The following is a 22,500-nucleotide window of genomic DNA, read 5'->3' as shown; positions in this document are numbered from 1 at the left end:
CTCCTCCTCCTCCACATCCTCCTCCACCTTCTCCTCCTTGTCCTGCTCCTCCTCTTCATCCTCCTCTTCCTCCTCGTCCTCCTCCTCCTCCTCTTCATCCTCCTCCTCCTCCTCCTTGTCCTGCTCCTTCTCTTCCTCCTCCTCCTTCTCTTCCTCCTCCTCCTCCTCGTCCTCTTCATCCTCCTCGTCCTCCTCGTCCTAAAAAACCAGATTTAATTTCCACGTGCGCGGCCCTGCACGTGGTCTGCAGGCTCGACCTCTGACCCCACAGCGCTGCCTGTTTCCTTGTCGTGTGTGTTTGTCTCACACGTTGGCGTTCTGGGAAGTTTGGGAAAGTTTGGGAAAGTTTGAAGACAAATCCGTCTTTGAGTTTCTCTTTTTGTCGACATTTACACCAAAAAGCTAAAACTGAGACCAGGAAACGAAGCGCCTCAGTGGGTGAGGACTGTGTTTGGTCCATGTCCCAGAAAGTGTCCTCGCTCATTGTCCACAAGCTTTGAAGAGACGCGGTGCTGATCCAGGACCATTTCATGACTGAATCCACCACCTGAAGTGGTCCTGGGTCACCACAGAGAAGCGTCTCAGGCAGCAGAGTCACAGAGACCCGACGTGTCCCCTCTAACGAGCCCGTCTGTCCCGCCCGCAGCATGCTGGAGTACGACAGCGAAAACCTGAACTCAGACGAGATCTACAGCTCTCTGCGGGGCGTCACCGAGGCCATCCAGAACTTCAGCTTCCGCAGCCAAGAAGACCTGATGGAGCCGCAGAGGAGGGACGGCAAGAGGGACGGCATGGTGAGGAGAGGGACGTCTGACAGGACGTCTTTCATCTGGCACATTCAAGACGCACTTTGACGTGTGATGTTAGACGTTAGCCGTTAGCTCGAGGGCATTTTTTCACGAGCTCATTCAGACTGATGATGATGATGATGATGATGATGATGATGATGATGATGCTGTCCTTCTCCAGTCTGGAGTCGGGGCGTCCTCAGACTCCGGCGGCGACCTGGTGGGCGGGGGACGCACTGCCTTGGACAACAAGACGTCCCTGCTGAACACGCCTTCGCCGCGCTCCTTCGCCGGCCCGCGCTTCCGAGACTACAACCCCTACAACTACACCGACGGCATCAGCGCGCTGGACAAAGCCGCCCTGAAGGAGGCGCTGTACGAGGACGCCGTGGAACAGCTGCGAGACGGTGAGGCCGCCGTCACTTTGAAAAGAGATTTTCTTGTAGTCGTTTGTCTCGTTTCGTCTTCAAACTGAAACTTTTTCATCGCAGGCTGCCGACAAGAAAGTGTGGAAAACAAGATGACGAACGCCAAAAGCTTCCCAGGTAAAACACCACCGAGTCCTGTCATTCGCAGACACCAGAAACACGTCACGTGACTCCTCCCGACACCGTGAAAGTCACGTGACGCGGGTCTGAGAGGAGACTGACGGAGCTGATTTCCTTCCTCCTCCCGCAGCGGCTCCTGCAGAGCAGCTGGAGCTGGTGGGGGGGCTGCTGAAGGAGCTCTCCCAGGGCCACACGGGGGAGCGGGGCCCCGAGGAGCGCCGGGGGACCCTGCTGGAGCTGCTGAAAGTGGCCCGAGAGGACAGCCTGGTGGTGTGGGAGGAGCACTTCAAGACCATGCTGCTGCTGCTGCTGGAGACGCTGGGAGACAAAGACGTAAGGACACGAGCCCCCGCCCCTTTAAGTCTGTCTCTGTGAGCGTGGTGTTTGTGGAGAGCTCACTGTGAACGACTCCTCTGCCTCAGCACACCATCCGGGCGCTGTCCCTGCGAGTCCTGAAGGAGATCCTGAGGAACCAGCCGGCCCGCTTCAAGAACTATGCCGAGCTGACCATCATGAAGACGCTGGAGGCTCACAAGGACTCGCACAAGGAGGTGAGTTCGGGTCTGATCCGCCGTTTACGGTCAACAGCCTCCTCTGACCCTCCCTCGCTCCTCTTCTCTCCTCTTCATTGGCTGCAGGTGGTGCGTGCGGCGGAGGAGGCGGCCTCCACGCTGGCGGGCTCCATCCACCCGGAGCAGTGCATCAAGGTCCTCTGTCCCATCGTGCAGACGGCGGACTACCCCATCAACCTGGCCGCCATCAAGATGCAGACGAGGGCCATCGAACGCATCGCCAAGGAGCCACTCCATCAGCTGCTGTCCGACATCATACCTGGACTCCTGCAGGTGAGCTCCAACCTTCAGGAGTCATCAGAGTCCTCCGCCGCCGCCGCCGTGCACTCACACTGTCTGCTGTTTTCAGGGCTACGACAACACCGAGAGCAGCGTGAGGAAGGCCAGCGTCTTCTGCCTGGTGGCCATCTACTCCGTGATTGGAGAGGAGCTCAAGCCTTACCTGGCTCAGCTGACCGGCAGCAAGGTACGCCCACTTCCTGTCTCTCAGCAGTCCGCCCGTCACAGTTTGCTGACAGAAAACGTGTGTTCAGACACCTTCAGGTAACCTGCCTGCACTCTTTAACACCAAGATAAGATAAGATAAGATAAGATAAGATAAGATAAGACTTTACGGACGTCATCAGCAGCGACGAGTCGGTCACAGGAAACTCTGATCTCTGAACCAGGTGTGCTTCTGTCAAACTGACCACCTGAAAAACTGCTCAGACAAACAGGTAAGACGCAGACGTCACCTGGAGAATTGAGGTGTTGACGCCCACCAGCCACCAGGGGGCAGCAGTGAGCCGACCACAGGTTTGTGAGGACACGCTGGAGACATGACTGCTGTGCAGGACGTGTGTTCAGACGAGGACTCGCTGTTCGCTGTGACAGACGCACGACTGGTTCACAGGAAGTCGGTCAGAGTTTGTGAATTCGGCGTTTTCTGTCTCTGTGGTGCAGAACCAGACCTGATCCGCTGATGAGATCTGGACCGAGAGCAAACCCGCCGTCAGGGTTTGAGACAGGGACGGACGCTGTGTCCTCTAATGCTGTTTCCCTCCCGCAGATGAAGCTGCTCAACCTGTACATCAAGCGGGCCCAGACCTCCACCAGCAACAGCAGCAGCTCCTCCGACATCTCCTCCTACTAACTCCCTGTCCCCCGCCGCGCTCCGTCACGCCGACGTCGGCGCCGACAGGATGTGGAGGTTCTCTGCGGATCTGAACGACGACTTCCTGCTTCAGAAGCTGACGTCGTCTCTTCTCGTGTTGAAAGCTGATTTCAGGCAGGTGACGCTCCACCTGAGCCGACGTCCTCTTCCTCTCTCACTGCAGTCACGAGCCTTAAAGCGTCCAATCAAGCTTCCCGTCGTCGTCGTCGTCGTAAACTTAGAAAAGGCCTGAGGTGAGTCAGAGCTGCGACTCTTCATCGGTGTTTTCGTTGGTTTACGACCTTTGACCCGTCGGCTTGTTGTGCGCTGAATGTAAAGAGCTTCAGGACCTGCGCTCGTCCTTCCTGAGCGCTGCCTCGCCGCACCTTTAAAGACCTTTGACCTGTCAAAATCCTGAGCTTTGATTTCCACAGCAGGCGACGTTTCCTGACTGAAGGATCGTTGGGCGGCCAATCGTGCAGCGCCGCCAGCGATGTGGAGCGCCGCCGCTCACAGGAGATCGGTGCTGTTTAAAGTGGGAGATGTGCGACGCTCACTTTGAATAAGATTCACTGTTTGTCGTTTAGAGATTTTTTCGTTTTCAGTCCATCTGAAGCCCAAAAGTCGCTCGGCTGATGGTTTGAAGACGCCGCGGCGAAAGACGAGAGGTTTGTTCTCCTCCGCCGTCTCTGAGCGACGGGACGCTGAAGGACCAGCTGTGCTCAAACTGGGATCAAACTGGTTTTGACGTCCTCGAGCTGTCGAGTCAAGACTGTGATCTGAGTCTCATTCCAAAACACTGAATATATTTATGATGTTACTCTGAAAAAGGAGGTCTGAACGTCCCGTCACACTTTTAATCCTGTCATGTTTTCATGTTGGACGCTTCGGTTGGCGGCGAGCTGAAGACGCCGGTTTATTGACAAACTGTTTTAAACTGTTTTAAAAGAAAAAACTGCATCAGCTGTTGGAAAATGAATGTTTGACCTTTAAAATGTGAAACGGCCTGAATCTGACAGACAGACGGACAATCTGAGGGATTGGATGCTACTAGAAGCTAGCGCCAATGCTAACCGACGAGCAGAGTCTGAAAGAGCGTTTGATCTTTGGACATTAGCAATAAAGTAGTGGACGCGCCGCAGAGCTGGGCGGCGTCCGTCCTCTGAGACACTCTCAGCGCTCGATGTATATTTTTAACGATATCATGAGAAAATGTTCCTGCTGCTTCTTAAAACACTAACAAACGCGCCTCATTACGCTGAAACTTTAAAGCCCCTGATTGGTTGGACTTTCCTGGTGCTAAACTCCGCCCGGCTGTGGCGCACAAGGCAAGTTCAAACAAACGCTACAGATGAGGTTTAAGGGATGCTCGGACATTTTGGGAAATACTCCACCGTGCTTTCGGGCTGAGGGTAAATATGGAGCCACAGCTGGTTAGCTTAGCTTAGCATAAAGACAGTCAGAGAATTAGAGCCCGCCCATTTTCTGCCGATCAAAGTCATCAATGAATCGACTGATTGGTCCCGGCTGCTGCCTGAGCTCTTGTGTGTTCTGTGTCGCTCAGTCCAGCAGGGGGCGTTAAACCCAGACAACAAACCAGACCAGCTGTTTCCTGCTCTCAGTCTTTATGCTAAGCTAGGCTAAGCTAAGCTCAGCAGCCATGGCTGTAGCTCCGTGTCGGCTGTTCAGACTGACGTTAATGTGGCGCTGCTGAAGACTTCAGGCCTCAGTTCATCTCCTCAGACTGTTAAATGGCGCTGCGCCCGTCGGCGCCCGTCGGACGAATGTCGCCTCCAGAGACGCTGAAGTCCTCTGCAGCCGTCCAGCGTTAGCGTAGCCGCCGAAGGCCACGGCGTACAGTTTCAAACCTCCAAACGTCCGATTGAAAAACATGCTTTCCATTTCCTGTGTGTGCCTTTGGGTAACGAGTCCTGTGCAGTACTAACGTGTACTAGCGTGTACTGGCGTGTACTAACACTGCAGCATACTGCTGAAGGCGGAGGTGGAGAGCTGCTGTACATACGCTTCAGGCCGGTGGTGAGGTGGTTTTCTCAGTGCATGACGCGTCTCTGTGAGAGTACTCTGTGTTCTCTTCCTGTGTATCGCTGTACATATTTACCTGTCGGCTCTCTCACCTGTCTTAGACTTTGCTGAACTTGAAATAAACTATCAGACTTCTCCTCTTTGTCGTTTAGTCATCATTTTCCAATAAATGACAGAAAACTTTATTGACACGTCTGAAATGAGATTTTCGTCCTCTGATGTCTTTTTCTTCCTGATGTCTTCTGATGTAAATCCACGTCCTGAAGTACTGCAGTACAATGTGTACATGAAGATTTCTACGGTCCGTTACTTTGTGCTCTGATTTCAGAGGTAAGTGCTGAACCTTTGGCTCGATTGTCTGTAAATGAGCGAATTCTTTAACGGCATCAGGGTCACACCTGACTGACCGTGGTTACAGCGACCTTCAGGTTCAGGTGCGACCTGTCAAACACGAAATGAGTTCAACGTGAGCAGCTTCAAACTTCAAAGGTGGAGCTTCACATGTTTGACTTTTCAGATTCTTTGGAAAGTTTCTCCTTTGAAAAGGTGAGAATTTTCTGAGAAACAAGGAACAGTCAAAGAGTTTGAGACGTCTCAAAGGACGGCGTCTCTGAGTCTTTGTCCTGTTTCAGATGTTCATGAGATGTTTGGTCGTTCGAGGCCCTGAAAGATAAAATGATCAAATATTTTACAGCCAAATCAAAGATGAGAGAAAAGAAGCTGAAACAGATCAGCTGACGACCCCTCATGTTGATCTGCTGACCCTCTGGAGGGGCCCGAGCCCAAGGTTGGGCTCCCCCCTGCTCCACCTGCAGCAGCTCCAACAGTAACGTGCTCTGACACTGAAGCTTCAGGATGAACAAACTGATGAAGAATTATGTGACATTTACTGCACATTCAGTACTTTTACTGCTGGAAATACTTCAGAGAATACAAGCCTTTTTACTAATGGAGTATTTTTTTTGTGGTACTGGTACTTTTACCGCATTAAAGGTGAGAATACTTCCTCCAACACTGCGTGTTGTATCCGTGGATTTGGACCTTAGCGGTGAGTGTTGAACTACAATTCCCATGAGCACTTGCACGCAGACGCGCAGGTGTGTCATCAGGAGGGCAGCAGGCACCGTGTGAGTCTGCTGTGTCCGCGGAGGCTGTTTGAAGGTGAATTCACGATTCAAGGCAGGATTTTTTTTTTGTTTTTTCAGGTTAAAGTTTGAGACTTTTTATTCCTCGTGAGGTGAAAATGTGCCGGTTTATTTCCGTCTGTCTGTCTGTCTGCCTGTCTGTCTGTCTGTCTGTCTGTCTGCCTGTCTGTCTGTCTGTCTGTCTGCCTGTCTGTCTGTCTGTCTGTCTGACCGTCTGTCTGTCTGCCTGTCTGTCGGAGCTGCAGGTCAGGTCGGAATCCACCACCAGGCGGCGCCGTGAGCGCGGCGGTTTGACATGAGACACCGAGTCTCTGTCCCCTCGGTCCTCCGTGTCCTGTTCGTGAAGAGGAAACGTGGGACAGGACGAAGACACAAACCAGCCGCGACACTGACACACGTGCTGCAGGTACAGCTGATCACCTGAGCGCGCGCACGACACGTTTGTTCCTCTGCTTCAACTCTTCAACTTCAGTGGAGCAAAAATGAGATTCAGTCAGCACGAAAATATCCAGAGTACAGTGAAAACTGCAAACATTTACTGCAGTATTCACGCAGGATCAGCAGTAAAAGTACACAAGTATTGTCAGTTTTCTTCTTTATTGTATTTATTTTATGTTTATGTGTTTGTTTAACCTGCTGCTGCAATCAGTGAAGTACTGCAGTACTGTCACCTTCATGCAGTAAAAGTACTGTAGTACTGTCAGTAGAAGTACAGCAGTATTGTCGTCTTCAAGCAGTAAATTGTCACGTTTTGAATGCAGAATCTGAAAAGTAACCAAATACTGTGAAATAAAGGTAAAAGTAAAAAGTATCAGTATTTCCCTCGATGATGATGTAGACATACAAAGTAGCATAAAATGGAAACACTGAAGTACAAGTACCTAAAATACTGTAAGTACTGTTTCAGTGACGTGAAATTAAAACCAGATTTTTATTTCTCAACAAAACAAATATCTAAAATTCCTGAAGAGTCGCTCTGAGACCAGAACCAGACTCTGAAGGAACCAGAGCAATGTAAGACCAGGACCTGCATCAAGACCAGGACCTGTATCAAGACCAGGACCGCTCAGGTGTTGTTGAGGCTCAGGTTAGCAGGTGGCGTTGCTGCTGAACTCACTGGTCTGAACCGGATCACGTTAGAGATGACGGATGAACCTGCAGGGCCACAGTGAACGGGGCCTCGCTGTACGGGGCCTCAGTGAACGGGGCCTCACTGTACGGGGCCTCGCTGTACAGGGCCTCAGTGAACGGGGCCTCGCTGTACGGGCCCTCGCTGTACGGGGCCACAGTGAACGGGGCCTCGCTGTACGGGCCCTCATGTACGGGGCCTCGCTGTACGGGGCCACAGTGAATGGGGCCTCACTGTACGGGGCCTCGCTGTACGGGCCCTCACTGTACGGGGCCTCGCTGTACGGGGCCACAGTGAACGGGGCCTCACTGTACGGGGCCACAGTGAACGGGGCCTCACTGTATGGGCCCTCACTGTACGGGGCCTCGCTGTACGGGGCCACAGTGAACGGGGCCTCGCTGTACGGGGCCTCACTGTACGGGGCCTCGCTGTACAGGGCCTCAGTGAACGGGCCCTCACTGTACGGGGCCTCGCTGTACGGGGCCTCAGTGAACGGGGCCTCACTGTACGGGGCCTCGCTGTACGGCCTCAGTGAACGGGGCCTCACTGTACGGGGCCTCGCTGTACGGGGCCTCAGTGAACGGGGCCTCACTGTACGGGGCCTCGCTGTACGGGGCCTCAGTGAACGGGGCCTCACTGTACGGGGCCTCGCTGTACGGGGCCACAGTGAACGGGGCCTCACTGTACGGGGCCTCACTGTACGGGGCCTCACTGTACGGGCCCTCACTGTACGGGGCCTCACTGCTTGCTTTCCGAGCTGCACTCCAGCTGTATCAGTCTTCAGACACTGGATCACCGGTTGCTAATGGGGCGTTTGATTGGTCGATCAGGGCGGTGCGTGGGGACGGCGCCGCGCCGCTGCTCGAGTCCTCCCCGCCGTCAGACCTTGAGACGGCTCTGCTGGCGTCGCTCAGCGGTGGCCCGTGTGGCGTTTCATCAGTATGCACACGCTGCTGAAAATTAATTTCATTAAAGGCCCTCCGTTTACAGCCCCCACCCCGTCAGCACACCTCCACCCGCCCGCCTCCGCCTGTTTAAAAGCCCTCACAGCGTATGATTAGCACGCATTTCCCCAACCTGGCTGGGAGTGGCGGCTGGGTCGGGAGGTCGCGCAAATGAAAGAGAACGACTTCATTGTGAGATGACTGGCCCATAAATCATCGGCCGTTTTCTATAAATCACGGCAGATGGCGGGGAGCGAGCCGAGGCTCATGGGAGCTCGTCGCGGCCCCTGTGCATGATGGGAAGGGCCGGGCTTAGCCGCGGCGGAGGCTGGCAGAAGCGCGGGGTCACTTCCAGTTTGCGGAAGACGCGAGGCGGGGCGGAGGGGAGGGCTCGGCCCGGCCTCGCCTGATGAGATTCAGACCCCGGAGGTCCAGGCGAGGCACCTCTGCACGCCGCCCTCCGTTTAACGGGTCTAATCTGCTGCTTAATATGGAGACAAATTCATCCCCCGCGCGTCCCCGAGCGGCGCTGAGGCCTGTCAGGCCGCCTCCAAAAGTCCGCCCAGGAGGGGAGGTCTGCCAGAGCCCCGCACACCTTCATTATTCATCATGATTATTTAACAGAGCAGTGCAGCAGCGCTCGGCCTCTTCGCTGAGGTCTGAGCGTCATGTGACCGCGGCGGCTCAGACTGAGGCGTCAAAATCCTCTTTTTCTGGTTGATAAAATAAAGCAGCCGGTTTGGTTTGAGAAGAGATGAGTCGGCAGCTTTCGGCCTGGTTCAGCTCAGGAGTTAAACACACAAATTCTGCTCACGTTCTTCTTCTTCTGCTTCCTGTTTCCTGTTTCCTGTGAAGCTTCTCGCGCCGTTTGTCGTGTTTGTCAGACGTGAACGTCTCAGTCCAGAGTGTGTGTTGAGCCTCCGCCCAGGTGAGGTGGTTCCTCCTGGTGCCAGTAGAGGGAGCTTCACAGCTGCTGGAGGTGGAACACCTTCACCTGAGCGACAGGAAGCGGATGCAGAGGAGAGAGAGCTGATTGGACCTCCTGAAAAGACCTGTCAGTCAACAGCTGACGCTTCTACTTCTACTGCTACTACTTTTTCTACTCCTTCTTCTTCTACTTCTATTTCTTCTTCTACTACTTCCACTACTACTTCTACTTTTTACTTGTACTTCTTCCTTTTTCTTCTTCTACTATTTCTACTTCATCTACTTCTCCCTCTTCGTCTGCTTCTATTACAACTTCTTCTACCTCTACTTCATCTTCTTCTTTTTCTTTTTTCTTCTACTTCCTCTATTTCTACTACAATTTCTTCTTCTTCTTCTTCTTCTTCTTCTTCTTCTTCTTCTTCTTCTTCTTCTACCTGGAGACGGTGGTGGTGTTCAGATGATGGCCTCTCACCTGGAACATGGCGTCGGTCCACAGGGACTCTGTCACCGGTTAAAACACGCGTCGGCGTCTGAAGCCTCCGCGGCGTTTGGTTTGAAGTTTGTGGATTCCTCTGATTGGCTGCCGCATCTCCTCCTCAGGCTGTTTCTCTGAAATCTGAAAAGTGCTTCAACGAAGCGTCCTGGAAGGAGACGCCGAAACTGATCTGGAGTCAGTGAGGAGGTCTGACGCCTCTCAGCGTCTGACAGTGAAGCTGACTCCTGTCATCTGACGCGTGTCATGGCGTCGGGATGGCGTTGGGGGTATCTGCGGGGGGCCAAGGGCACGGGCAGCTTTTCAAGGTGGACTCCCCCGCTAACGAGGCGGCGCCGAGCCTCCGTCAGACCCCCGCTCCTCCATCTCTGCGGCCCAAACGCAGGCATTAATGCAAATTATGCTCTGATAATTTAATAACTTCGCCGGCTTGATCTGTCCTTTTTATTACAATTATCATCAGGCAGGGGGTTGCGTTCCATCATCAGAAAATAAACACCATCCATCATCCTCGCAATGATTAGCCGCCGACAGGCCGAGCTCCGCTTTGCATAAATGGGCTCTAATGCGGAGCTGGAAGGGGAGCAGGGCCGTCCTCCATGTTTTCCGCTAACTTTGGCTTCACGTCGGCTTTATTAACCGCGCTGATAATCACAGCGAGGCTCCCTTTATGCGGAGGTGCTTCGCAGCCAGCCAGGAGAGCCGCTTCTTAAAGGATTACGTCAGGGGACACCGGCTCAAGCTCAAAACCCAGAGCCAAGACATGCAACCGGGGCCTGTTAAGTCCTTCCAGAAACAGGCTGGAAGGTGCCAGAAACATCCCCAGAGCTGGCACCGGCCCGGCCTCAGCATCAGGGCCTCCCTCTTAATTGCAGTGGAAAATGATGGTGCGTTTCCTGCCTGTAAAGAAAACAAGCCCCCACCTTCCTCCACCAAAGAGAAAAGCTTGATTTATAAACTGAGCAGAAGAATCAGGCTTCAGAGGCTTTCTGGCACCACGTGAGCGACTTTTCAGCGAGCAGAGAGAAACTCGAAGCAGCTGAGATCAGCGTTGCATCAGGTGCTGAATGTTTTATGCGCTCCGTGTTCTCCTCGTGGACTCCTCGGCAAAGGCCTCCAGCACAAAGACAGACTTTCTGAACAAGGTGTATCAACTTTCCTCCCTCTGATTGCTCCTCTGACGAGAGGAGCAAATCAGCTATTTATGATGGCTGCCTCGGATTGACACAGCTCATATCTGTGTTTTCACAGGCTATGAAATAATAGTGTTGCTAACGTCTTGTCTTTGCCAGTGATGGAGGAGGAGGAGGAGGAGGAGGAGGAGGAGGAGGAGGAGGTGAAATTGAGACACAAACACTCGGCGAGCAGCCGGCCTTTGCACACAGAGCTGCTTTGTTCTCTGCCGTTTGCTTTCTGGCTTTGAACAGCGAGCAGACGTGAACTCCTGTTTTCTCTGCTCGACCACGACGGGATCGCATCCTCGAAAACCGCCTTTCTCGTCCAAAACGTCAAGACACTCGCCGCCGCGCCGCCCTCGGCCTTTAGTGCCGGATCAAACATGGCTGCAGCTCTTCTTCAGGTGTTCTGAGCGGCTGCAGATGACGGATGCGAGCGAAGCTAAAGCGTGTTTCTAATCAGAATCCAGCAGGTGTCTGCTGCCGGCTGCCGGATGACACCTGGACCGTCCCGGCATACGTTTAGCGGTGCGAATCCTCAGAGAAGGCGGGCTGGGTGATGAAGAGGAGGAGAGGGCAGAGCGATGGGAGGCTTTAATGAGGACCTCCATCCTCAAACCTCCAGAGAGCGGAGACCTGGAGGACCCGGCGAGCAGCCGGGCGGCGGCGCTGACCTCCCTCAGCTGACTCCCCGAAACCCTGACAGAGGTTTAACGCTCCTCTTCCTCCCCGGATTCAAGCATTCAGCTCAAACCTTAGTTTGATAGTCCAGTGCCGACTCTCAGCTTCCTGTCGAGTCACTAAAAAGTTGATCCTTTGTCGCTGAGGATTGGTTGAGTTCACTACGGGACCACACGTTCGTCCAGAGAAGAAGAAAACGAAAAAAGTTTCATTAAAGCCGCTAAAAAATGTCACGCAAATCCCAAATATTCCTCCGGAAGAGTCAGACTTTTAATAAAGACATCAAATGAGACAAAGTGAGAGTCTAAAAACTGAGAAAAGACTGAGTGCTTTGAAAACGTATTCAAAGCGTCGGCGAGCGATTAAAACCAAACGTCTTCTTTTAACCAGCGACGCCGACCTGAACCTGAAACACGACGTTCAACAGTTTACAGAAAACACACGTTTGTTCTGGGATGAGCTCACAAACTGACAATATGAAAATATCTGATCTGTTCATCATCATCAAGTTTGTGCCAGCGTTCATTAGAAAAACCTGCTAAATAAGCAAATAACTGCAAAACTGTGAGAAAAGCTCAAACATCTCAGATGTCTGGACTCGTCTCGCTCTGCACTCACATCCTGAACCTTCCTGTTCCAGAGTGTCCTTGAGCAAGACGCTGAGTGTGTGTGCAGGCCTGCCGTCTGACTGCATGTGTGTGTGTGTGTGTGTGTGAATGGCGGCGGACGAGATAATGACCACCGCGGTTGTTTTTTAAGCTCTGCGCGTCGTTGTTTTCCACCGTTAATATCGCAGAGGCCCTCAGACAGATGGCATGTTGTTGGAAACAGATGTTATTTTGCATAGGAACATATCATGAATATGGATGCTGTATTAGTTCATGACACTGAAGGCCCGGCTGGTGATTGGCCGGCTCCAAGGTTTGACGTCTTTATTTGCAGAGAAAGCAGGAAGTTTGGTTTTTTTTGGCATAAAGTTTGAAGTGTTTCCTGATTGGTTACTGCTGATCGTGGGTGAGTTCGGGTTCAGGACGGGTGTGCAGTGCTGTCAGAGGTCGTAGAAGTGATGCATGCTGGGACTTGAGCGGACGGTACGGCGATATTAAAGATGTAACAGAAGAGGTCGCTTTAAAGCCTGCAGGCCTTTCAGGTGGTTTCAATCAGGAAAACACTAAACTGAAGGTCTCTGATGAAGACTAACGAACGCCTCGTTAAAGGACCAGTCCGCCGTTTTCGTCCTTTCAGGCTTCATCGCAGCGTTGACCTCCGTTTGCGAGGATGGTGATTATTCAGCGGGCCTTCGTTAATATTAAGCAGCGTTGACACGGCGGCCCCGGCGCTCGCTCTCGCAGGGAGGTGGCCCTATTGAAATGAGAGGAGCCTTAATAATGCATTCGTCCCTCAGGGGCCACACATGTAAGAAGTGTTCAGGAGCCGAGACGCTCGGATCGCCTGAACCCTGACGCGCTTCACTTTTACTCTTAAACAGTTGAAGCTGATTCCTGAAGTTTAGTTTGAATGTCAGAGTGTTTTTGTGTGTCAGCTGTCGTCGCCGCAGATGAACCTCATCTTTCTGAACGACCTTTGAACCCTCCTGAAACAGGCGGTAACATCAGCTGAAGGTGTTCTGATTGTGACCACATTGTTTAAACAATCCATCTTAGTTAAAGAGTCAGATCCTTTTATTTGAACCAGGACCAGCTGCTGTCCACAGCCACCAGACTCCATTCATAAAAACAGCGATTTAATCATCGTAAAACAGGCTTCGCTCAAACTGGACAGACAGAAAAGAAAACTCCCTGAAAGCTTCTCGGTTCATCTTTCCAGCAGTCATCAGTCACTCTGCTGATGGTTTAAATGCCCTTTGAGTTCAGCTGAGTGTCTCTACAGTCGTCTTCTTGTGTGCAGCGATGCTTGACTCTGTGATTCGGGATCATCTGCAGGCAGAAACAAATGGAGACAGACAGACTCCTCAGCTGCCAGTTTGACCAGAAGCTGCTGAAATTGATTCATAAATGAACGTCGCAGCTTCAGGAGGCAGCGGCTGAACTCTGGAGGGGATTTACATATTAGTCTAATAGAAATGAATGAGGCATCAGCGGCTGCAGAGCACTATCCATCATCCGCGCTGACACGGCGAGCTGCAGGAGGGATCCGGCCGGGCCGCGCTGTCACACGTGTGATAATAACGCCATCATGTGCTGATGGGACGTGGTGCCATCGCGAGGAAGAGGGAGGTGGAGGTCAGAGCTGAGAGTCTCCTTCACATCACGGCGCCTCTGCTGTCACGGCCGTAATTGAGCCGTCAAGGCCGGGCTGTCGCTTTCCACATCGTCACAGTGGCAGTTTGAGAGGCGGCGACTCGGCGGCTGACCGCACAGAACGCCGAGCCGCCGGCGGCTCGAGTTAAATGAGTAGAAGAAGAGTGAATTAACTTTAGGACCTGGTCGAGTTCAGGCTGTACCTTAAAAAAACCTCAACCGCATGTCTCGGTCTTCCTCTGCAGATGGAGTTTGACGCCAACCTGAGTACCTCCATGATGACGGAGCGAGCGCCATCTGCCGGGGAAGACCCGAGCGCGGATGAAGGCCCTGGAGGAAGCAGGTGAGACGGTCCAGAGTGGAGCAGTGATGTGTTTTTGTCAAACTGCTTCCAGGATGAACTTTCATGCTGAGCACACGGCGAAATATCACGAGTCCACGAACAACAGGTGTGTGGAACAAAAGGTCGTGAGTTATCAATCACTTATCAATCCGCTATCAATCAGCTATCAATCAGCTATCAATCACTTATCAATCAGCTATCAATCAGCTATCAATCACTTATCAATCCGCTATCAATCACTTATCAATCAGCTATCAATCACTTATCAATCAGCTATCAATCACGTATCAATCAGCTATCAATCACTTATCAATCAGCTATCAATCAGCTATCAATCACTTAACAATCAGCTATCAATCAGCTATCAATCACTTATCAATCCGCTATCAATCACTTATCAATCCGCTATCAATCACTTATCAATCAGCTATCAATCACTTATCAATCCGCTATCAATCACTTATCAATCAGCTATCAATCACTTATCAATCCGCTATCAATCACTTATCAATCAGCTATCAATCACTTATCAATCAGCTATCAATCAGCTATCAATCACTTATCAATCAGCTATCAATCAGCTATCAATCACTTATCAATCAGTACGCCATTTTATGCGAACAGGAAATCACCTGTCAAAGCATGTGATAGACCCGCTGGTCCACTGTGTCAGTGTCACGTCATGTTCTTCTTCTGTGGTCAAGGTAAATTAATGACACACCCTGTTAGACTTTCAAAATAAAGCTCGCTGACAAACACTCCAGGTGGTGGATTCCCTTCACAGAAAGATGATTTGGGCTAAAATAAAGGTGTTTGTTACTGAAATACATGACGAATGTTAAAGTGGCGGAGCGTGGGTGGAGTGTGGGTGGAGCGTGGGCGGGGCGTGGGTGGAGCTGGGGCAGTGGCTGAGGCTCACGGCTCGCTGTGACCATAATTATACAGAACTTAAAGTCTTAACATAGTTTAAATGAGTGAGTTCTGCAGAGGCGCTGTGAACGTTTTTTGCTGCAAACATGTTTATTCTGCTGTGACGTTGCTCTTTTTAATATGAAGGTCGTTCCTGTGTGCATTGCATTGTGGGAAAATGGTGTAAAGGTCAAGCTTTTTGTTTTTTCTGCGTCCTCGCTGAGTGTCAGCCCGAGCTCTGAATGCGTCCGACAACAGACGACATGTTTCTCTGATGTGTTTTCACATCAAGTTAACCGAAACAGGTAGAAATCAGGAAATGATTTTTTTGGCGTTTGACGGCATTTTGTGTCGTTCATTAGCTCTTTGTCTCTGTTGGATGTGTTCACTTCCTGCCCCGCCCACCACAGGTCAAAGCACTCCATGGTTTTGCAGACGAATGGAACCAGCAGAGTTTGATAAATGTCCTAAATTCATAAGCAGAAGTTTGATCTGTGTGATTCGTCAGCATGCTCGCCGTCTTCACCTCTGACCTTTACTCAAGGCCTCACGGACTCTCTGCTCCAACATCACCCTGTTTGGGTTTACTTCCATTACACTTCCATGATTTCTACCTTGAATTCATAATCCATGAACTCAGTGGCACAGCGCTGAAACCCGTCTTTCATCTTTCTCCCTGCGTTATCTCCATCAATAAATGAAGGTGCTGCTAATGCGCGATCTTTGCACGTCTTATCTCCACCTCTTGTTCGGAGCCTGGTTGGATTTCACAGCCCGGGGCTATTTTCTCTCCCACTTCACATCTCTGAGAGAATAAGGAATCCCGTTGGCAAAAGCAATCACAAACTCCAGATCAAACGTATCCTCGGCTGAATTCCCTGACAGACTAAAATCATTTGTTCCTCTCGCTGACGCCGAGCGCCGCGTCCCCGGAACCTCCCGCTCCTCTCGGCTGCTTTGTTTTATGTGGTTTCAGCAGCTGCGTCCTCTGGGCCGCTCTGTCAGAGCTAATATTGAAGTACACACGAGCTAACGGCGGCAGCAGCGGCCGCTCTGCACACGTCTAGCCTTTTCCCCTCCTGTTAGCGTCCTTTTTCATCAGCCTCCGAGTGAGGATTTACATTATGTCAAGCCCGCTCTTGCCGGCGAGGTAAGACGAGGTCAGGGGAAGTTATTTCAAAGCCGCCTCGAAAGAGGTCGTGCAAAGTCTTAATGTGTGGCGGTCTGACATTCAGCAGGAAAGGTTTGAGGAAAGTGCGTCGTCGGCAAAGAGCGCAGGAACGTGGCTTCAAAGGCAAAAGTTCTGTTGTTGAATTATTGAAGCGATCAACACTCGACTCCCTCAATGGAGGGACGGACCGACGAAAAGTGCTCAGTTACAACAAGAAGCAGGAGATGACGGCACGTCAGCTGCCGATTATTTTCAGCTCTGATTGATCCGATCGACGGATTGGTCGAAACTAGAGCTCGAGGTTTGTTTAGTTTATGGTCGTATGTGAGAAGGAAAAGCAGCAAACCGTCAGATGTTTCATTTCTGCTTGATCAGTTTGTAAAGTTGCAGCTCTCGACGTACGATATGTTTACCAACACCAACACCTGATCGAGCGGAGCGAATACGAGGATGAACAAAGCTTCATCTCTATTTCCTGCTCTGGTGGTTGTTCTCTAACCTTTACCTGATCCTGACCGAGAAGCCAAACCTGAACCAGATCAGGAAACAGCCATGATGGTGATTTGCTGCAGTTCATGAGGATATTAACAATGTTGTGATGACATGAGCTCAAATGAGAAAAGTTTGCTTTTTAAAGGAAGTCAGAAACATATTTTCAGGACCTCAAACATCAGAATGAAGAACAACACAAACAGTGATTGTTTAAAAAAATCAATGTCGATTTTGTATTTCTTTAAAAATGTACAAATGAGATTTACATTCAACCAGCAGAACAAACCGGTCCAATAATGTCCAAAAGAGAAGCGTCTGTTTCTCTTCTCGCTGCCGGAGCACAACCGACGTCTCCGTGGGTTCATGATTCAGCCTCAGATCAAGCCTCTGATGCCCGACGTCACAGTTAACCTCAGCAGCATCAAACATCAAGCGTCTCCTCCCTGAAAGTTCAGCTCAAGTCGTTTACAGTGTAAAACCAGTTGGTGGTGATGGTACGTTCCAAACATGTCGTATCAGGTAACGACCTGGTTGAATTTACACACTTCAGATGTAATCATATGCACAACATGCATATGTGTTGGCTGAGCCAGGCACTTAGAAGACTGATGTCACTCCAGACCTGTACAACACCTGCTGTTTACATCATATTTACGACCTAAGGCAAACAAACAAACAAAAATATGGCTTTTAATAAGTATAGAAAATGGCCATTTTAAATAATTAACAAATGAGACTGTACAAGAAAACAAGAGTCGCCTTTTTGGCACACAATCACATCACTGAATATTTTTTGTGCGTCAGGAGTTTAAACGTTCTGCAAACACGTTGCAGCTACGACATCAAGTCCAGGAACTTGCTCTCTTCTGCCAGAGCGGTCAGCAGCGAGCTCATGTCCCCAATGGCCATGTTCCCCGTCGCCACCGGCACAGCGGGCAACGTGACCGAGTTCCTGGGCGTTGTCAGGCGAGAGGAACTCTGGGACAAGCTCTGGAGCAGACCTGGACTCAGGGTTCCAGACATGAGGCTGGAGTGATCCCCGTCATCCAGCATGCTGTCAAAGTCTATCTGCGCCTGCTCCAGTGCTGCGTTACAGTCTACAGTTCTGGACACCTGGTGGTCACCTGAACTGTTAGACACGGCATCGTCTTCAAAAGGAGGAACAACCACCACAGGAGAAACGGGATGGTCCAAGTTCCCGTTGGGTTCAAATACTTGAATCTGCCCTATGTAGTACAAGGCATTGTCACCACTGCTGTCGCTGCAGTGAAGTCCTAAACTGCCACCACTGGCTAATCTGGAGGCAACGTCCGGGTTGGCATTACTTGGGTGCCTTGTTTGCTGAATGACCTTCGGCCCCGAAAGGTGCCTGTTAACAGATTTAGGTGCAGTTGGTGGCTTTGGTTGGAGATGGCTCTGATTCCCAGTTTGCAAAGGATACTGGGAGGTCATGTTACAGTTCTGCTGATCTGAAATCATGATCGGTCCATCACAGTCTTCAAGTTTAACTTCCACAGATTGAAATCCAGCATCTGCAAAGTACGTGTCAACAGTGTCCATGTCCACCGGCTCCTGTTTGCACGTGGGGCTTAGCATGGCTGCTGTGCTGTTCGTACACAGAGGATAAGTGGTGTTACCGTTCGTATCATAGGGACGGATGCTTTCGTTGAACCTGTACTGAGAACTCATTCCTTCATTGAGATTTAACGACTGCTGGAACCTCTGCTGCTGGAGGCAGTTTACTCCTGGTTCAGCATTCATCTGTCTGGATCTCTGCTGTGTTGAGTTAACAAGGTTTTCGATCACCTGCTGGTCGGAGCTCAAATTGTTGTGAAAACATCCAAAGTTCTGGTTTTGCTGGAGGACAGCCAGGTTCCCTCGGACCTGCATTGTGGAGACGTTCTGGCTGGCATCCATGGGACCCAGAGAGACTTTGTTCCAGTGAACATCTTTATTGGCCTTGCTGTTGCTCGGTGAAGATAGACACAGGTGTTGTTGCTGCCCTGGACTCGTGCTGGAGGCCAAAACCTGATGAGATAAGTTCATGTTGGTGTTCACCATGGCCGTCCGTCTCTGGTAGTACACCTGCTGCTGGAGACTGGGGGGTCCTTGGAAAATTTGTTGATTGGTTGGCACTCTGTTGGTTGTGTCTCTGTTGTCAGTGCTGAGGTCAGGCAGCAGCAGGTCCTCCTCAGGGATATCACTCGTTATCATCTCCATGGTGACATTCTCTGAGATGCTGGGTGGCCTCAGGCTGTAAGGGTGGCGGTGGGGACTACCATCTGATCTCAGGCAGCCTTGCTGGGATAAATGTTGGCGATCTGCTGCAGAAGGTGGGTGGGGCTGAATGGTCACCCCTCCACTCAGTGTGCCCATGCTGTTGTAGCGGTGCATTTGTGGCTGGCTGAGATGATCTGTGGCCACGCGTCTCACAGGGTCACTGGCTCTGCGGGGGATGTTAGACGGGACCTCATGGGGCATCAGACTCCGGGCGATGTAGCTGCTGTACTGCCTGGATGGTATCTTGTTGGTGGTGGAGGATTCTTGGGAGTCGCCGTACAGGGTTGTGTGGGACTTCAGACACATTTGGTCCATGTAGGGAAGAGGCGTAGGTGGTGCACCTCCAGTGGCAGCAGCATATTTCGCCTTCAGGCGGTAGTGCTGGGCTGGGGTCAGGCTGAGGGGGCTCGGTAAACCCCTTCCTCCATACCCTCCCGCTCCTCCATTGCTTCCCCCACACTGGCTGGTCTGACTGGAGCGACGGGAGATGTCAGCAGAGATGGGGTCATAGGAGTCAGCAGAGCTAAGGTTGCTGGGGCGGTTTGCACCGAACTGCGATGCCTGGCTTGAGCGCCGACTTGAGTAGCAAGGGGAGATGCCTGAGGAGCGGCGGCTGAGGGTGTACACTGAGCTCAGGGTACTGGAGGTGCTGTCACGGCGCTCTGAAAGGTTTTCCAGCAGAGTCATTTTACCAGAGCTCAGATCACCAAAGCCAGAACCAGGGAAGGACATCGGACCACCACCCATACTTGGACTCTCCAGGAGGGACCCTGTGAATGAACAGATGAAAATGTTGGACACTTGTTTTCTCGCTAGTTCAGCAGTTTTTGGACCTAGTAAATTCAGTGTCAGCATGCTGACTAACTGTTTTTAGCATTGTGCTGCACTTAGCATTTAGCTAACGGGGAACATTAGCAGCTAAACAGTCAGATGTTCATCTCAAGAGTTGGTGGAGACCAAACCAGAGCGAAAAGAAGAGTGAACGTTGGTTGGCTTCTTATATTCAGAGCTAGCTGTGGAGTTTTCTGACCCCTGGGGATCAGAAACTCAATGAACTCTACTCACCACTTGCTGGTATGGGTGGGAGCTTCGTGCCGAGGGCCGGGGGCATTGGGTTGCTGGCCCACCGACACGAGTCCCTCACGGTCTTCAGCTTCTCCTTCTTAAGATGCTCCAGGCGTTGGCTGGTGCCGAGCTGCTTTCGGAAGTGGAGACCCACCGCCGCGACCCCACCGGTGGAGTCTTCACAGCCTAAGGACTCTACCAAGGGCAGGTCGTCCGGGGTGCTGAGGTCCCCCAGGCTTCCCCCGCTGTGCGCCGCCATTTCTACTCCACTGTCATTGTTGGTGGCGCTGCCAAGTGGTGATGGTTCGCTGCTACATGATGACTGACCGCCAGGGCTGGACTGATACATCTGGACGGAGTGACGGATGGATGGAGCAGATGGAAAGAAGAGGACAAGATAAAAAGAGCATTGAGTGAAGCAGAAAAGACTGTTTGTCCTGAAAAACAGTTTTTCTCAGCAGAACAAAAGTGGAACAGAGGCTAACATGGCACGAAGAACAGCGAATCATTGAATCTTTTATCCTCCCCCAGCTTAATTGTAAATAATGAGTGTTTTCTGGGATGGGGTGAAGAGGTGGGGGTGCACCACAGATTACAGGCTGTCTTAGTCTGTCTGTGAATTAGAAATGGGCAGGATGAAAGGCTGCTTGAGCCCGAGCCAGAGCGCCAGACCAATCATCACAAGATGTGATCACGTTTCTGCCTTCACAAACTGTGAGGGTGGAGGCGTGTTGAACATGGAGGTGCCGGCAGTGATTGGCTTCAGTTTTACACTGAAAAGCCTGCGAGCTTTCTTCACTTTCACCTGCACAACTTCGATTTATCCCAAAAAGCAATCAGTTGAAGAAATGCTCTGTTTTCTAATATTTCTGAAGAGTGTTATCAGGCTCATGGTTTGACATCCTCTGCACTCATTTCCTGAATATTCCGCAGCAGTCAACACCAGTCACTTTGTCATATGTGCTTATAAACCCTCCACGTCTTTCTCCTGAACAATGCATCGCAGTGAATGAGCCCTGACCGGCCTCGCTTCACACTCTAATATATTCGCTGCTAAAAAGCTGTCTTGATCACAGCTTGATCGTTGGCTCTGTTTGCACAGAGCGCCAAAACCAATTCCCAGCGTTTGAATATTAATCCCGCTTTGGCTTTCATCATGTCCGGGCTCTGACGTGCGTTGATGGGTCTCCGCTGCAGGTTTAACTGGCTGTGTGAAGGATAAGTGACGTACGCAGTGTCATGGATGACATGCAGTGTGAGAGCCAGATCCTGCTGCAGCTGATGATGAAATGAAGGACTGAGTTCATACAAGATCAGTTTGATTCCAAAAGTTCAGTCAGCGGTTCAGGGGAAACGTGATTTCGTCCCTTCATGGTCAGAATGGAGTGAATTAAACTGGTGATTTGATGGAGCGAAATGGCGTCAAAGGACGGCAACGGACGGTGTGAAAGATGGCGTAATAAGCCACAGGTGAGCTCACCTTAGCAAAGTCTGTCCGTTAGGAAAGTCAGAGGAGGGAGAGAAATGGAGAGGTGAGGATAGAGAGTTGTAGTTGTCAGAATAAAAGGCGGTAAAGTGCAGTTAGCAGACAGCGTTAACAACCTCGGTCTGTTCCCTTCACGGCCGATCACATCTGAGCCATCTTACCACCGAGTTCTCCGCCTTGATGGATTTGACGTGCAGGTAGTCCTCCCTGCCTCTGGGGGAGCTGCTGTCTGAAATCTTGTCCTCCCTCTGGATTTTCTCTCTGTTACCCGTCTCGTTCTCGCCGTTCTCCCGGGGCGCCGGCGGCCTCGGCGGCAGCTCGCCGCGCTGCTTCTTGGTGACGTGTGCCTCCGGGCCGTGGACCGTCTTCACGTGCTTCCTGAGGGAGCTGGGGTCCGTGTAGCGCTTCGTACAGCCGGGGATCTTACATACGTAGGGTTTCTGCAGGAAATACAGAGATCGATCACAGCCGGTGACTCAAACGTTCAGTTTCACAATGATCTCTGAGTCCAGCCTCAACATTTCCAAGCTTCAGTGTCGGATCTGGACATTTCTGAAGGTGATGCTGCAGTGGACGGATCTGAACCTGAAGGCCTGAATCAGCTCAAAGATCAATGATCATCTAAAGTTCATCGTTTTCCTGCAAACAGAACAAAACATCAGGATGAATTTGAAGAAAGAATCACAGATTTGGGAAGCTGTGACGGCCTTTTTGTCCTGAGTTCGATTTGTTCTGCATACAGTGAGTGTGAGTGTGCAGGTGTGTGTGCGTGTGTGTGTGTGTGTGTGTGTGTGTGTGTGTGTGTGTGCGCGATGGATCAGCAGCGAACTTTCTGAAGTGCTGCCAGGTTTCATTTCTACTCGCCGTCTGCAGGTGGTCCCACTCGGCAGGACGGTGGGGGGGTGGTGAGCATGAT

At 51.3% G+C, this 22,500-nt stretch overlaps 2 protein-coding genes across 21 annotated transcripts in view; one reads left to right on the top strand and one right to left on the bottom strand.

Moving 5' to 3' along the window:
- The window catches only part of LOC143315806 (CLIP-associating protein 1-B-like), a 30,382-nt gene extending 25,164 nt beyond the window's left edge, over positions 1–5,218 (top strand). For all 19 annotated transcript variants that reach the window (XM_076723266.1, XM_076723259.1, XM_076723264.1 and 16 more), the window contains 8 exons: positions 647–794; positions 970–1,195; positions 1,280–1,333; positions 1,467–1,669; positions 1,759–1,887; positions 1,975–2,181; positions 2,258–2,374; positions 2,957–5,218. In XM_076723266.1, the coding sequence (XP_076579381.1) occupies positions 647–794; positions 970–1,195; positions 1,280–1,333; positions 1,467–1,669; positions 1,759–1,887; positions 1,975–2,181; positions 2,258–2,374; positions 2,957–3,040 (1,168 nt within the window). In that variant the 3' untranslated portion in view covers positions 3,041–5,218. The remainder of the gene's footprint in view (positions 1–646; positions 795–969; positions 1,196–1,279; positions 1,334–1,466; positions 1,670–1,758; positions 1,888–1,974; positions 2,182–2,257; positions 2,375–2,956) is intronic.
- An 11,765-nt stretch (positions 5,219–16,983) lies between these two features.
- Positions 16,984–22,500, bottom strand: part of LOC143315809 (zinc finger protein GLI2-like) — an 18,926-nt gene continuing 13,409 nt past the window's right edge. For both annotated transcript variants that reach the window (XM_076723270.1, XM_076723269.1), the window contains 3 exons: positions 21,746–22,024; positions 20,099–20,447; positions 16,984–19,803 (listed from right to left, as the gene is read on the bottom strand). In XM_076723270.1, coding sequence (XP_076579385.1) covers positions 17,588–19,803; positions 20,099–20,447; positions 21,746–22,024 — 2,844 coding nt within the window. In that variant the 3' untranslated portion in view covers positions 16,984–17,587. The remainder of the gene's footprint in view (positions 19,804–20,098; positions 20,448–21,745; positions 22,025–22,500) is intronic.

This window comes from Chaetodon auriga, chromosome 23 (genome assembly GCF_051107435.1).
Source record: "Chaetodon auriga isolate fChaAug3 chromosome 23, fChaAug3.hap1, whole genome shotgun sequence".
In the NCBI taxonomy this organism is placed as follows: Eukaryota; Metazoa; Chordata; class Actinopteri; order Chaetodontiformes; family Chaetodontidae; genus Chaetodon; species Chaetodon auriga.
Note: the sequence above shows the minus strand (reverse complement) of the source record. Positions and strands in the feature narration are given on the sequence as shown.